Below are 13,734 nucleotides of genomic sequence, written 5' to 3'. Positions count from 1 at the left end.
AAGCTACTCCCTAGCTAGCTGCTGCTGGCGATTGGATGGAGAGCTGCTGGTGGAGGAGATTGATGGTGACTGGTCTGTTAGATAATCACCATGCTCTAGCTTGCTCTCTTTCTTTATAGTAGTAGTAGCTCTACCTCTTTGACCTGCCGTGGCTTGCCACTTGATTTTGGGCGGCAAAGACTAGTGAGCATAGTTGCAGCTGCTAGTAGCAGCATGGCAGCAGTAGCAGCAGCAGTAGCAAGTAGTGTTAGAAGTTGCAAAGCACTGTAAGGCCATACCTTGTAAATGACTCACCTTGACTTGGTTGTGTATAAAGGAGAGAGTAGCTGCAGCTCAGTGGTTCAAGCAGCTCCACTGCCGTGTGTGCTCTTCCTGAGCTTCTTCTTCCTCTCCCCTTCTTCTTCTCCACCTGCAAGAGTGAGTGAGTGTGGTGAGGGAGTGCCAACAAGTGGTATTCAGAGCTTGAGTGTTCGAGCTTGGTGGCCATGACTTCCCTGGATCGTGAGCGTGGGCGCGGGCGTTCCCCGGAGCGGCGTGGTCGGCAGACGACGTACGTCGTGAAGAAGACGGTGCGGGAAGCCGGCAACGCGCAGTATCCCATGCTCACCCGCACGAACTACGCCGAGTGGGTGGTGCTGATGAAGGTGATGCTCAAGGCAAGGCGCCTGTGGGCGGCGGTGACAACGGGCACCACCGACGAAGAAGACGACCAGTCGGCCATGGAGGCCATCCTCAAGTCGGTGCCAACAGAGTACGTCGTCCCGCTCGGCGCCAAGGACTCCGCAAAGGAGGCCTGGGAGAGTTTGGAGACGATGCGGCTGGGAGGCGACCGCGTGCGCAAGGCGAAGGCGCAGCAGCTCAGGCGGGAGTACGAGGCAATCGCGTTCCGCGATGGAGAGGCCATCGAGGACTTCGCGCTGCGGCTCACCTCACTGGTGAGCCAGCTAGCGCAGGTCGGCGTCGCCATCGGCGAGGAGGAGGCGGTGGCGAAGTATCTCCGCGTCGTGCCGCCGCGATTCGCGCAGATTGCGCTCTCGATTGAGACGCTGCTCGACATGAGCACGCTCACAATCGAGGAGGTGACCGGGCGGCTCAAGGCGGTTGAAGATCGCGCGGAGGCAACCGCCCGCACGACCGCCGGCGGCCAGCTACTGCTCACGGAGGAGCAGTGGGCGGCGCGCCTGTGCGAGAGGAAGCAGGGGGAGGGCTCCTCTGTTTCGCGCGGAGGTGGCGGAAGCGGTGCGCGCGGCAGGCGGCGCGGCAAACCGCGGCGGAAGGCTGAGGGGACCGACAAGGACGGCGGCAATCGCGCCGCCGACAAGGATCGGTGCCACAATTGCGGCAAAATCGGGCACTGGGCCCGAAATTGCAAGGAGCCAAGGCGCCAGGAGAGGGCGCATCTCGCCCAGGATGACGAGGAAGAGCCTGCGCTGCTCATGGCGCAGGTCTGCGCCATCAACACCGAGGCAGAGGACCGCGGCGGGCACGTCGAGCTCGACGAACCGCGCGCGCGGGTCAACCTCGGGCGGGCGGAAGAGGAGGCGGAGGAGCAGTGGTACCTCGACACCGGCGCGAGCAACCACATGACCGGCAACCGCGCGGCCTTCTCCGAGCTCGACACCTAAGTCGTCGGCACCGCAAAGTTCGGGGACAACTCCGGCGTTGGCATTCAGGGGCGCGGCACGGTCGTGTTCCAGTGCAAGGACGGCGAGCACAAGGCGCTCACGAACGTGTACTTCATCCCCAAGCTCCGGAGCAACATCATCAGCATTGGCCAGCTCGACGAGCGAGGCTGCCAGGTGCTGATTGACGGAGGCGTGCTCCGGATCAGAGATCGCGAGCGGAAGCTACTTGCCAAGGTCGCGCGGAGCAAGAACCGCCTCTACACCCTGGCGCTGCGCATTGCGCGCCCGGTGTGCTTGGCGGCACGCTGCGACGACGACGCATGGCGCTGGCACGCGCGCTACGGCCACCTGAGCTTTGACGCTCTGGCCAGGATGGCGAGGCGAGGCATGGTGAGAGGGCTGCCGCTGATCGAGCACGCGGGCGAGCTCTGCGACAGCTGCCTCGCTGGGAAGCAGAGGAGGCTGCCTTTCCCCAAGAAGGCGAGCTACCGCGCCGGCGACATCCTCGAGCTCGTCCACGGCGACCTCTGCGGGCCAATCACGCCAGCAACGCACGGCGGGCGGCGCTACTTCCTGCTTCTGGTGGACGACTGCAGCCGCTACATGTGGCTGCACCTCCTGTCAAGCAAGGATGAGGCGCCGGCGGCGATCAAGGAGTTCCAGGCGCGGGTGGAGACAGAATCGGGGAAGAAGCTGCGCGTGCTGCGGACGGATCGCGGCGGCGAGTTCACTTCGATCGAGTTCGGGCTCTACTGCGCCGGACAAGGCGTGGAACGCCATCTCACGGCGCCGTACTCGCCGCAGCAGAACGGCGTCGTGGAAAGGAGGAACCAGACGGTCGTCGGCATGGCGAGGAGCATGCTCAAGGCCAAGAGGATGCCGGCGGCGTTCTGGGGCGAGGCGGTGAGCACGGCGGTGTTCATTCTGAACCGCGCGCCCACCAAGAGCTTGGACGGCATGACGTCGTTCGAGGCATGGCACGGGAGGAAGCCGGACGTGTCCTTCCTCAGGACATTCGGCTGCATCGGGCATGTGAAGAAGACGAAGCCAAACCTCCCCAAGTTGGAGGATCGGAGCAGCCCGATGGTGTTCCTGGGTTACGAGCGCGGTAGCAAGGCGTACCGGCTCTACGATCCGCAGGCACGGCGCGTGGTGGTGTCCCGCGACGTGGTTTTTGATGAGGCGGCGTGTTGGAGTTGGGAGGAGGAGCAAGGTGATGGGGAAGCAGTGCGCGGAGCCTGGAGGGACTTCATCATCGAGCACGTGGAGGTCCAGGACGGGGAGGACGCCGACGGGGAAGCAGCGGCGAGCCCAGGAGTTGGCTCCCCTGCTTCAGGTGCGGCGGCAACGAGCCCAGGCGGCGGCTCCCCTGCTCCAGCCTCCCCTGTTTCGAAAACAGGGGAAGCGGAACCGGCTCCGCATTTGCCTGCGGGGTCGCCGGCCACACCTGCGGCACCATCACCAGGCTCAGCATCGCCGATCCACTACGTCACGCCTCCTCCGAGCGCCTCCTCGAACGTCGATGCGGAGTACTCCGGCGAGCCGCTCCGGTTCCGCGCGGTGGATGATCTCGTCGATGATTCCAGTCCACCAGGGCAGGCGGCCCGGGTGCTGGACGATCTCGAGCTGCACTTGGGCAGCGCAGAGGAGCCACCGAGCTTCGCCGCAGCAGAGCAGGAGGCTTGCTGGCGGGTGGCGATGCTGGAGGAGATGGCGGCGGTGGAGGAGAACCACACGTGGGAACTTGTGAACCCGCCGATCGGATGCCGGCCGATCGGATTGAAGTGGGTGTTCAAGGTGAAGAAGAACGAGCGCGGCGAGGTGGTGCGGCACAAGGCGCGGCTCGTGGCCAAAGGATTCGTGCAGCGCGAGGGCATCGACTTCGAAGAAGTCTTTGCGCCGGTGGCGCGCATGGAGTCTGTGCGCCTACTACTGGCGCTGGCGGCGTCAAGGAGCTGGGAGGTCCATCATCTGGACGTGAAATCGGCGTTCCTCAACGGGGAACTCGCTGAGGAAGTGTACGTGCAGCAGCCGCCGGGATTTGTCGTCGCCGGCGAGGAGCACAGGGTGCTCCGCCTGCGCAAGGCCTTGTACGGGCTGCGTCAGGCGCCGCGCGCATGGAACATCAAGCTCGACGCCAGCCTCACCACGCTCGGCTACACCAAGTGCGCCACCGAGCACGCCCTCTACACACACCGGTCGAAGGGCGGACTGGTAATCGTCGGCGTGTACGTCGACGACCTCATCGTCACCGGCACAGAGCAGCGTGACATCGATGCATTCAAGAAGAAGATGAAGGCGATGTTCCGCATGTCTGACCTCGGCCTGCTCACCTACTATCTCGGGATCGAGGTGGAGCAGGGGAGGGACGCCATCACGCTCCGCCAGAGCTCCTACGCCGAGAAGCTGCTGGAGCGGAGCGGGATGGGCGAGTGCAGGGCGTGCCAGACGCCCATGGAGGAGAAGATCAAGCTGTCAAAGGACAGCACTGCCCCCTTGGTGGACGCCACGAGCTACCGGAGCATCGTCGGCGGGCTACGCTACCTCACACACACGCGGCCGGACATTGGGTTCGCCGTGGGGTACGTGAGCCGGTTCATGGCGGAACCGCGGGAGGATCACCTCGCCGCGGTCAAGCATCTGCTCCGCTATGTGGCGGGGACGCGCGGCTACGGGCTCATCTACCCAAGGAGGAGCAGGGGAGAGCTGGAGCTGATCGGTTTCAGCGACAGCGACATGGCGGGCGACGTTGATGGACGGCGGAGCACGACTGGCGTGCTCTTCTTCCTTGGAGCGTGCCCGATCTCCTGGCAATCGACGAAGCAGAAGGTCGTCGCGCTAAGCACTTGCGAGGCAGAGTACATTGCGGCGGCGACGGCATGTTGCCAGGGAGTTTGGCTGGGGAGGCTGCTGGCAGAGCTCACCGGAGAAGACGCTCGGGCACCCGTCCTGATGGTGGACAACCAGTCCGCCATTGCCCTTGCCAAGAACCCCGTCCACCACGACCGGAGCAAGCACATCGACACCAAGTTCCACTACATCCGTGACTGCGTCGATGGTGGACAGATCAAGCTCGAGCATGTCGAGACTGCTCGACAGCTCGGTGACATCCTCACCAAGCCACTTGGGCGCGTTCGACTCACAGAGTTGAGGACCAAGATTGGAGTTGAGGAAATCAAGCAAGAGCAATGCGATTAGGGGAAGATTTGTTAGATAATCACCATGCTCTAGCTTGCTCTCTTTCTTTATAGTAGTAGTAGCTCTACCTCTTTGACCTGCCGTGGCTTGCCACTTGATTTTGGGCGGCAAAGACTAGTGAGCATAGTTGCAGCTGCTAGTAGCAGCATGGCAGCAGTAGCAAGTAGTAGCAGCAGCAGTAGCAAGTAGTGTTAGAAGTTGCAAAGCACTGTAAGGCCATACCTTGTAAATGACTCACCTTGACTTGGTTGTGTATAAAGGAGAGAGTAGCTGCAGCTCAGTGGTTCAAGCAGCTCCACTGCCGTGTGTGCTCTTCCTGAGCTTCTTCTTCCTCTCCCCTTCTTCTTCTCCACCTGCAAGAGTGAGTGAGTGTGGTGAGGGAGTGCCAACAAGTGGTATTCAGAGCTTGAGTGTTCGAGCTTGGTGGCCATGACTTCCCTGGATCGTGAGCGTGGGCGCGGGCGTTCCCCGGAGCGGCGTGGTCGGCAGACGACGTACGTCGTGAAGAAGACGGTGCGGGAAGCCGGCAACGCGCAGTATCCCATGCTCACCCGCACGAACTACGCCGAGTGGGTGGTGCTGATGAAGGTGATGCTCAAGGCAAGGCGCCTGTGGGCGGCGGTGACAACGGGCACCACCGACGAAGAAGACGACCAGTCGGCCATGGAGGCCATCCTCAAGTCGGTGCCAACAGAGTACGTCGTCCCGCTCGGCGCCAAGGACTCCGCAAAGGAGGCCTGGGAGAGTTTGGAGACGATGCGGCTGGGAGGCGACCGCGTGCGCAAGGCGAAGGCGCAGCAGCTCAGGCGGGAGTACGAGGCAATCGCGTTCCGCGATGGAGAGGCCATCGAGGACTTCGCGCTGCGGCTCACCTCACTGGTGAGCCAGCTAGCGCAGGTCGGCGTCGCCATCGGCGAGGAGGAGGCGGTGGCGAAGTATCTCCGCGTCGTGCCGCCGCGATTCGCGCAGATTGCGCTCTCGATTGAGACGCTGCTCGACATGAGCACGCTCACAATCGAGGAGGTGACCAGGCGGCTCAAGGCGGTTGAAGATCGCGCGGAGGCAACCGCCCGCACGACCGCCGGCGGCCAGCTACTGCTCACGGAGGAGCAGTGGGCGGCGCGCCTGTGCGAGAGGAAGCAGGGGGAGGGCTCCTCTGTTTCGCGCGGAGGTGGCGGAAGCGGTGCGCGCGGCAGGCGGCGCGGCAAACCGCGGCGGAAGGCTGAGGGGACCGACAAGGACGGCGGCAATCGCGCCGCCGACAAGGATCGGTGCCACAATTGCGGCAAAATCGGGCACTGGGCCCGAAATTGCAAGGAGCCAAGGCGCCAGGAGAGGGCGCATCTCGCCCAGGATGACGAGGAAGAGCCTGCGCTGCTCATGGCGCAGGTCTGCGCCATCAACACCGAGGCAGAGGACCGCGGCGGGCACGTCGAGCTCGACGAACCGCGCGCGCGGGTCAACCTCGGGCGGGCGGAAGAGGAGGCGGAGGAGCAGTGGTACCTCGACACCGGCGCGAGCAACCACATGACCGGCAACCGCGCGGCCTTCTCCGAGCTCGACACCTAAGTCGTCGGCACCGCAAAGTTCGGGGACAACTCCGGCGTTGGCATTCAGGGGCGCGGCACGGTCGTGTTCCAGTGCAAGGACGGCGAGCACAAGGCGCTCACGAACGTGTACTTCATCCCCAAGCTCCGGAGCAACATCATCAGCATTGGCCAGCTCGACGAGCGAGGCTGCCAGGTGCTGATTGACGGAGGCGTGCTCCGGATCAGAGATCGCGAGCGGAAGCTACTTGCCAAGGTCGCGCGGAGCAAGAACCGCCTCTACACCCTGGCGCTGCGCATTGCGCGCCCGGTGTGCTTGGCGGCACGCTGCGACGACGACGCATGGCGCTGGCACGCGCGCTACGGCCACCTGAGCTTTGACGCTCTGGCCAGGATGGCGAGGCGAGGCATGGTGAGAGGGCTGCCGCTGATCGAGCACGCGGGCGAGCTCTGCGACAGCTGCCTCGCTGGGAAGCAGAGGAGGCTGCCTTTCCCCAAGAAGGCGAGCTACCGCGCCGGCGACATCCTCGAGCTCGTCCACGGCGACCTCTGCGGGCCAATCACGCCAGCAACGCACGGCGGGCGGCGCTACTTCCTGCTTCTGGTGGACGACTGCAGCCGCTACATGTGGCTGCACCTCCTGTCAAGCAAGGATGAGGCGCCGGCGGCGATCAAGGAGTTCCAGGCGCGGGTGGAGACAGAATCGGGGAAGAAGCTGCGCGTGCTGCGGACGGATCGCGGCGGCGAGTTCACTTCGATCGAGTTCGGGCTCTACTGCGCCGGACAAGGCGTGGAACGCCATCTCACGGCGCCGTACTCGCCGCAGCAGAACGGCGTCGTGGAAAGGAGGAACCAGACGGTCGTCGGCATGGCGAGGAGCATGCTCAAGGCCAAGAGGATGCCGGCGGCGTTCTGGGGCGAGGCGGTGAGCACGGCGGTGTTCATTCTGAACCGCGCGCCCACCAAGAACTTGGACGGCATGACGTCGTTCGAGGCATGGCACGGGAGGAAGCCGGACGTGTCCTTCCTCAGGACATTCGGCTGCATCGGGCATGTGAAGAAGACGAAGCCAAACCTCCCCAAGTTGGAGGATCGGAGCAGCCCGATGGTGTTCCTGGGTTACGAGCGCGGTAGCAAGGCGTACCGGCTCTACGATCCGCAGGCACGGCGCGTGGTGGTGTCCCGCGACGTGGTTTTTGATGAGGCGGCGTGTTGGAGTTGGGAGGAGGAGCAAGGTGATGGGGAAGCAGTGCGCGGAGCCTGGAGGGACTTCATCATCGAGCACGTGGAGGTCCAGGACGGGGAGGACGCCGACGGGGAAGCAGCGGCGAGCCCAGGAGTTGGCTCCCCTGCTTCAGGTGCGGCGGCAACGAGCCCAGGCGGCGGCTCCCCTGCTCCAGCCTCCCCTGTTTCGAAAACAGGGGAAGCGGAACCGGCTCCGCATTTGCCTGCGGGGTCGCCGGCCACACCATCACCAGGCTCAGCATCGCCGATCCACTACGTCACGCCTCCTCCGAGCGCCTCCTCGAACGTCGATGCGGAGTACTCCGGCGAGCCGCTCCGGTTCCGCGCGGTGGATGATCTCGTCGATGATTCCAGTCCACCAGGGCAGGCGGCCCGGGTGCTGGACGATCTCGAGCTGCACCTGGGCAGCGCAGAGGAGCCACCGAGCTTCGCCGCAGCAGAGCAGGAGGCTTGCTGGCGGGTGGCGATGCTGGAGGAGATGGCGGCGGTGGAGGAGAACCACACGTGGGAACTTGTGAACCCGCCGATCGGATGCCGGCCGATCGGATTGAAGTGGGTGTTCAAGGTGAAGAAGAACGAGCGCGGCGAGGTGGTGCGGCACAAGGCGCGGCTCGTGGCCAAAGGATTCGTGCAGCGCGAGGGCATCGACTTCGAAGAAGTCTTTGCGCCGGTGGGCATCGACTTCGAAGAAGAGAGGGCACAAGAGGGCTTGGAATTTTGGGGAAAAGAAAGAGGATGACGAGGGGATTCTGTTTTACCTCTTGCGTCGGAGATGCATCATAGCAGTCGGAATCTCGCCGAGAAGAATGCTGCGGCGGTGGTCTGTTCCCGCGAGACCATGGTGGCGGCGATCTGTTTCGTTGGCGAGCTCTTGGAACCAGCGCTGGGCATCCACGGGGACATGCAGGATGGGGTCTGGCACGGCAGGGAGGGTGCGGTGTAGGGTAGGAGTCGTGGGGAGCGCGACACAGCGGGAAGATGACGGCGACGGGAAAAAAGAGCGGATGGGGAACGACGGAGGCATGCGTATTTTGACGCACAAGAGAACCCAGTTTGCCAATTGTTAGGAGATGGGGAACTTGGATAGGGAACTATTAGAAAGTTTTTTTTCCCTTTTTCCCAAAAAAACAAGGATGGGGAAGGGAGATTGGGAACTCTTGGTGTTGGGATATATAGATCCTATACATGGGCCTCTATACATGGGCTCACATATACACCAACACCCCCCAGCAGTCTGAACTACCGGCGCATGTATAGGATCTATATATCCCAACACTTGGAGATGCTCTTAGGACTTGAAAATGAAATGTTTATTCCACTTCGGTGCCTTTATATAGGTATTATAAGATTTGCAATGTTTGTTGTTGCCATTTCTTCTCTATTAGCCTTTGTAGACCAAAACTTATATAAGGACTGTGTGATGCTTCTACTATGTTAGTTCCTCATAGACAAACTTGGGGTTTGATCTTTGAGATGCAAGATAAGACTGGATAAGTATCACGGAGTACCTTATCTTTTATTATCTATATGGCTGGAACCATAAGAGCTCATTATTTTATAGAAAAAGGAAATGTATCCGGCCTCTGGGACCTCACACAGCCAAACCATAAGTATTCATGAGAGCTTTTTGTAATTACCTCTGCCAGGGTACTTAAAGCTATTGGAAGGGACAAGGGTGGTTGAAACCTAGGTTGAAATGACTAATAAAATATTAGGGCACGAATGGAGTAACTCTTCACCTCAGCCCAGCCATAGGCCCTGGTAAACAAGATTTGAACGTTTAAACTTGTATGTTACATGGAATATTTCTACAAGGAAACTGGTCAAATTAACATGGAAACTAATAATCCTCAGTTTACAACTTATGCTTTATATCTGAATGTTTCTGCTAATAGAACTTAAATTTATAGGATATTTGTATAGTTAAAATTATACTAGCCTAAGTTTCCCAGTTTTTACTGGGAATTGCTGGGTGATCTCCTTGTGGGTTGTACTTGTGACCTTAATCTATTATATACAAATGATTCACCACTCTCCTCGGTTTTTGAGGCAAAAAAAAATAACAAGATCTAACATGCTGTGCGTTTTATAGTTTTAAGTTTCCACTTGATAAATAAAGTAGAATGGTGGTAAATGTGTTGACTCTTTAAGATTTGTTAACATCTTCTCTATTTGTTTTGGAAGGTGAAGTACTTGGTTCTTTGTCAATCCCAATTGGACGAGGAGCAACAATGTTGAAACGAGCTCCTTCAATGAGGATCCTTCAGCAAGCTTCTGATGTTAAACGAGTACTAACATGTCCTCTTACAAAGAAGGTAACAGTTTGGGTTTTCTAGTTTATGCTCATCTGTTTGGATAGCATATGAAATTCATGTTCCGTTATTGACTCTTCTGTTCAGCCCATACTGAGATCAACAGCACATTTTTAATTTGTAGGGTCAGGTACCTAATTATGAAGACAGGAAAAACTGTGGTGTTTTGGTCCTCTCAAGCTGTTATGTAGAACGACCTACTCATTCAAACTTCCAGAGCATGAAAGACAGCATAAACCATGCAGACAGTAACTTCTGGATTGGACTTAGCCCAGATGGTCCATGGGAAAGCTTTACTGCAGCTTTGCCGGTGACAGTCCTTCCAAAATCGCTTAACAATAACCATTTTGCATTTGAGGTCAGCATGAGGAATGGAAAGAAACATGCAACCTTGAGAGGTCTTGCAGTTATTGCTAATGATGCTGACATTAAACTTGAAGTATCTTTATGTCCGGTAAACAAGCTTAATTGCTCTATGCCGAATACTAGATCAGTGAGTTCCACCAATTCTATTGATGAAGTATTTGAAAATCAGTGGTACCGACCAATTATGGGCTGGGGACCTAACCCCTCGAGTGATTATGCAAATGACTTAAAGCAATGGAGCACAAGGAACTGTTCGTACTCATCAAAGGTATTTTTTTTCGTATATGTTTACTAATGGAGTTCTTGTGTTCGTATATGTTTACTAATGGGGTTCTTGAGCGGGTCGATAATGTAAAGAGGGGTAGAGGTAGACCTAAACTGACGTGGGATGAGTTGGTTAAGAGAGACCTTAAGGATTGGAATATCTCTAAAGAGATAGCTTTGGATAGGAGCGCTTGGAGACTAGCTATCAATGTGCCTGAACCTTGAACTTTTTTCTTTCGGGTTTCATCTCTAGCCTACCCCAACTTGCTTGGGAAAAAAGGCTATGTTGTTGTTGTTGTTGTTGTTGTTGTATATGTTTACTAATGGAATCAATTTTTCCTTGAATTAAGAAAATAAGTATCATGGTTGGTTTATATAATGTGAAAAGCTCTTAATTCATAATAATCTATTAGCTCCTAACAGAATTTATGAAACCTATTTTGAAGGTATTTTTTGAGCCTAATCTTCCATCAGGTTGGAGATGGACGTCACCATGGAAAATTGAAAAGTCAAATTTTGTAGATAATGATGGATGGGCATATAGTGCTGATTTTCAAAACTTGAATTGGCCGTCATCCTCTTGGAAATCTTCTAAATCACTACATGACTTTGTGAGGAGAAGGCGTTGGGTACGTTCGAGACAAAAATTGCAAGAACAGGGTGCGGAAATTCCTAGGAAAATACTTGGTACTGTCAGTCCTCATTCATCTACTGCATTGCCTTGGACAGCGATGATTAGGGATATGGATCTGTGCTTGCAAGTCCGTCCGTATTCTGAAAAATCAGAGGAACCTTACAGCTGGAGCCAGGTTTGTTCTCTAGGTTCTGAGAGCGTACCTAAGCAGCAGCAGCAGTCTTCACTTTCTAGGCCAAGCACCTTAAACCAGTCGACAGCATCATCAGGGAATTCCTTTCTTAAGCTTGCTGAACTTGAGAAAAAGGATGTGCTTTCATATTGTCATCCTCCTGTTGGCAATGAAAGATATTTCTGGTTTAGTGTTGGAATCGATGCTTCTGTCGTTCATACAGATTTGAATGTGCCTGTTTACGATTGGAGAATTTCTTTCAATTCAATCCTTAGACTTGAAAATAAGCTTCCGTATGAAGCTGAATATGCTATTTGGGAGGTTTCCACTAAAGGTAATATGGTTGAAAGGCAGCATGGTATGGTCCCGTCAGGTGGAAGTGTATTTATCTATTCAGCAGATATACGGAAACCTATTTATCTCACGTTATTTCTCCAAAATGGTTGGATTTTAGAAAAGGTATTGTATCTATTTTCTTTACAGAACATGTTAGATGTCAAACTAATAGTTCATGGCATTATAGTATACCTAGAGTTCTGTACCATATGCATTTGAGGATCTACAGGACACGTGATTCCCCAATCTTACATATGGGACCGAACTCCGAAGGGGTTACTCCCTCTGTGTTAACATGTTTGATACTGTTGCATTTTGGGCAAGACATTTAATCATTCATCTTATTCAAAAATTTAGTGCAAATATACAAAAACAGAGTTACGCTTAAAATACCTTCAGTTATAAAAAGTTGCAAGTTGTTTTAATATGATGAGTGATCAAACATTATTAAGGAGGGTATTCAGTGGCCTGTCTTGGCATTTTCTCACAGAACTGAAGTACAATAATATTTTGTTTAACTTTTTCTTTCAGGATGCTATATTGATAATGGATTTGTTGTCCTTGGAACATGTTTCTTCTTTCTGGATGGTTCAGAAACAAAGCCAAAGGTTTGGAACCTTTTGCGATATTCCTGTGTTCTTTTTTTCTTGAACTCATAATCTTGTGTTTGATAAATAGTATTAACACTTCCAATTTTTGTGGACCCTGACAGTGTTGTGTTTAATTTCTTTCATTCTTCACAACAAAAATGAAATATGTCGGTTGTGGACATTGCATGTACAATGAATCAGTGTTTTCAGCTAGACTGCAGCAAAACCTCGCAAACTTCTTATATCAATCATCCAAGTGTTCGCATTTTGGATTATGTGGTCATGGTTTGGCACTTCCCCAATTGTCCTATACAAACTCCTCTCTTCAGAGCATATGTAGCAGCCTCACTGTGGTGACATCTTTTAGAAAACCTGCATCGCTTTTAATTGATGTATCTAAAGTTCTTATATGTAATTCCGATTTGAGCTGTTTATAATTGATGCATTAAATTCAGTTATTGGATGGTTTGGGAAATGATGAGTCAGTCCCATCAACACATTATACCTAGTAGAAAAATGAGGAATGTTGTTGTCTCACCTTGTTCCTGGAGCTGGGAATGGCCCATGATTGTCTTACCCTCATCAAATTATATACACCCTAATATGAATGGACTTATATGATAAGATTTTCGGTAGCATGACCAGTGTTCTCTTTGGATTTGTATGCAAAAATCTTATAATAATTAGTTAATTACCTAGGTTGTGCAGCAAGCACAAGCTCATCACTGCTACTTGCTACTACTGAATACGATCCACTCTGCTACCCCATTTTTCATATACATCTGCCGTTGAGCTTGTATTAGATAATGATGGGGAATAATGTTTTCATTCTTTTCAGGTTCAAAAAAAATGATTTCATTCTTCTGTTATATTCTTTTATTTATTTCACTAATTTTGATGAATATTAGGAGACTACGTGTAAGTGTTGAGCATGACCTAGGAGCAAGTGATGCTGCACCAAAGACGCTGAGATTATTTGTTCCTTACTGGATAAAAAACCATTCTTCAATTCCACTATCTTATCGCATTGTGGAAGGGGAACCAACAGAAAGCTCAGATGCAGACTCACTTAGTAGACCAGAATCACTAAGTAGAGTGGCTAAATCTTCAAAATTTTCCCTTAAGTATTCTTCAAAGTCCCTTGTCAGAAGAGGCACAATGTCGAGAAATATGCAAGTACTGGAAGTTATTGAAGATTGTGGCACAAACTATGTGATGCTATCGCCACAGGATTACTTGAACCGGTCTGCTGGTATGCGCTCTGAGTCCAGGGATAACAATTTCAGCTCAGCTCGAGTTGCAATATCTGTGGCTGTTGGTAGTTCCACACAGTACAGTATAGGAGTGTCTCTTTTCGAGCTTGAGAACAAGGTATACCTTGTGTAATGTATGCTTTGATCTATTGCTTATCTTCTTGTAGCATCATTTCATATATATGGCATCAT

At 54.2% G+C, this 13,734-nt stretch overlaps 1 protein-coding gene across 3 annotated transcripts in view; it reads left to right on the top strand.

Annotated features, from left to right (window-relative positions):
- LOC120701443 overlaps positions 1-13,734 on the top strand; it is an 83,291-nt gene that overhangs the window by 64,332 nt on the left and 5,225 nt on the right. For all 3 annotated transcript variants that reach the window (XM_039985486.1, XM_039985491.1, XM_039985497.1), the window contains 5 exons: positions 9,800-9,930; positions 10,052-10,561; positions 11,004-11,822; positions 12,231-12,307; positions 13,198-13,660. In XM_039985486.1, the coding sequence (XP_039841420.1) occupies positions 9,800-9,930; positions 10,052-10,561; positions 11,004-11,822; positions 12,231-12,307; positions 13,198-13,660 (2,000 nt within the window). The remainder of the gene's footprint in view (positions 1-9,799; positions 9,931-10,051; positions 10,562-11,003; positions 11,823-12,230; positions 12,308-13,197; positions 13,661-13,734) is intronic.

This window comes from Panicum virgatum, chromosome 1K, assembly GCF_016808335.1.
Source record: "Panicum virgatum strain AP13 chromosome 1K, P.virgatum_v5, whole genome shotgun sequence".
Classification (NCBI taxonomy): domain Eukaryota; kingdom Viridiplantae; phylum Streptophyta; class Magnoliopsida; order Poales; family Poaceae; genus Panicum; species Panicum virgatum.
Note: the sequence above shows the minus strand (reverse complement) of the source record. Positions and strands in the feature narration are given on the sequence as shown.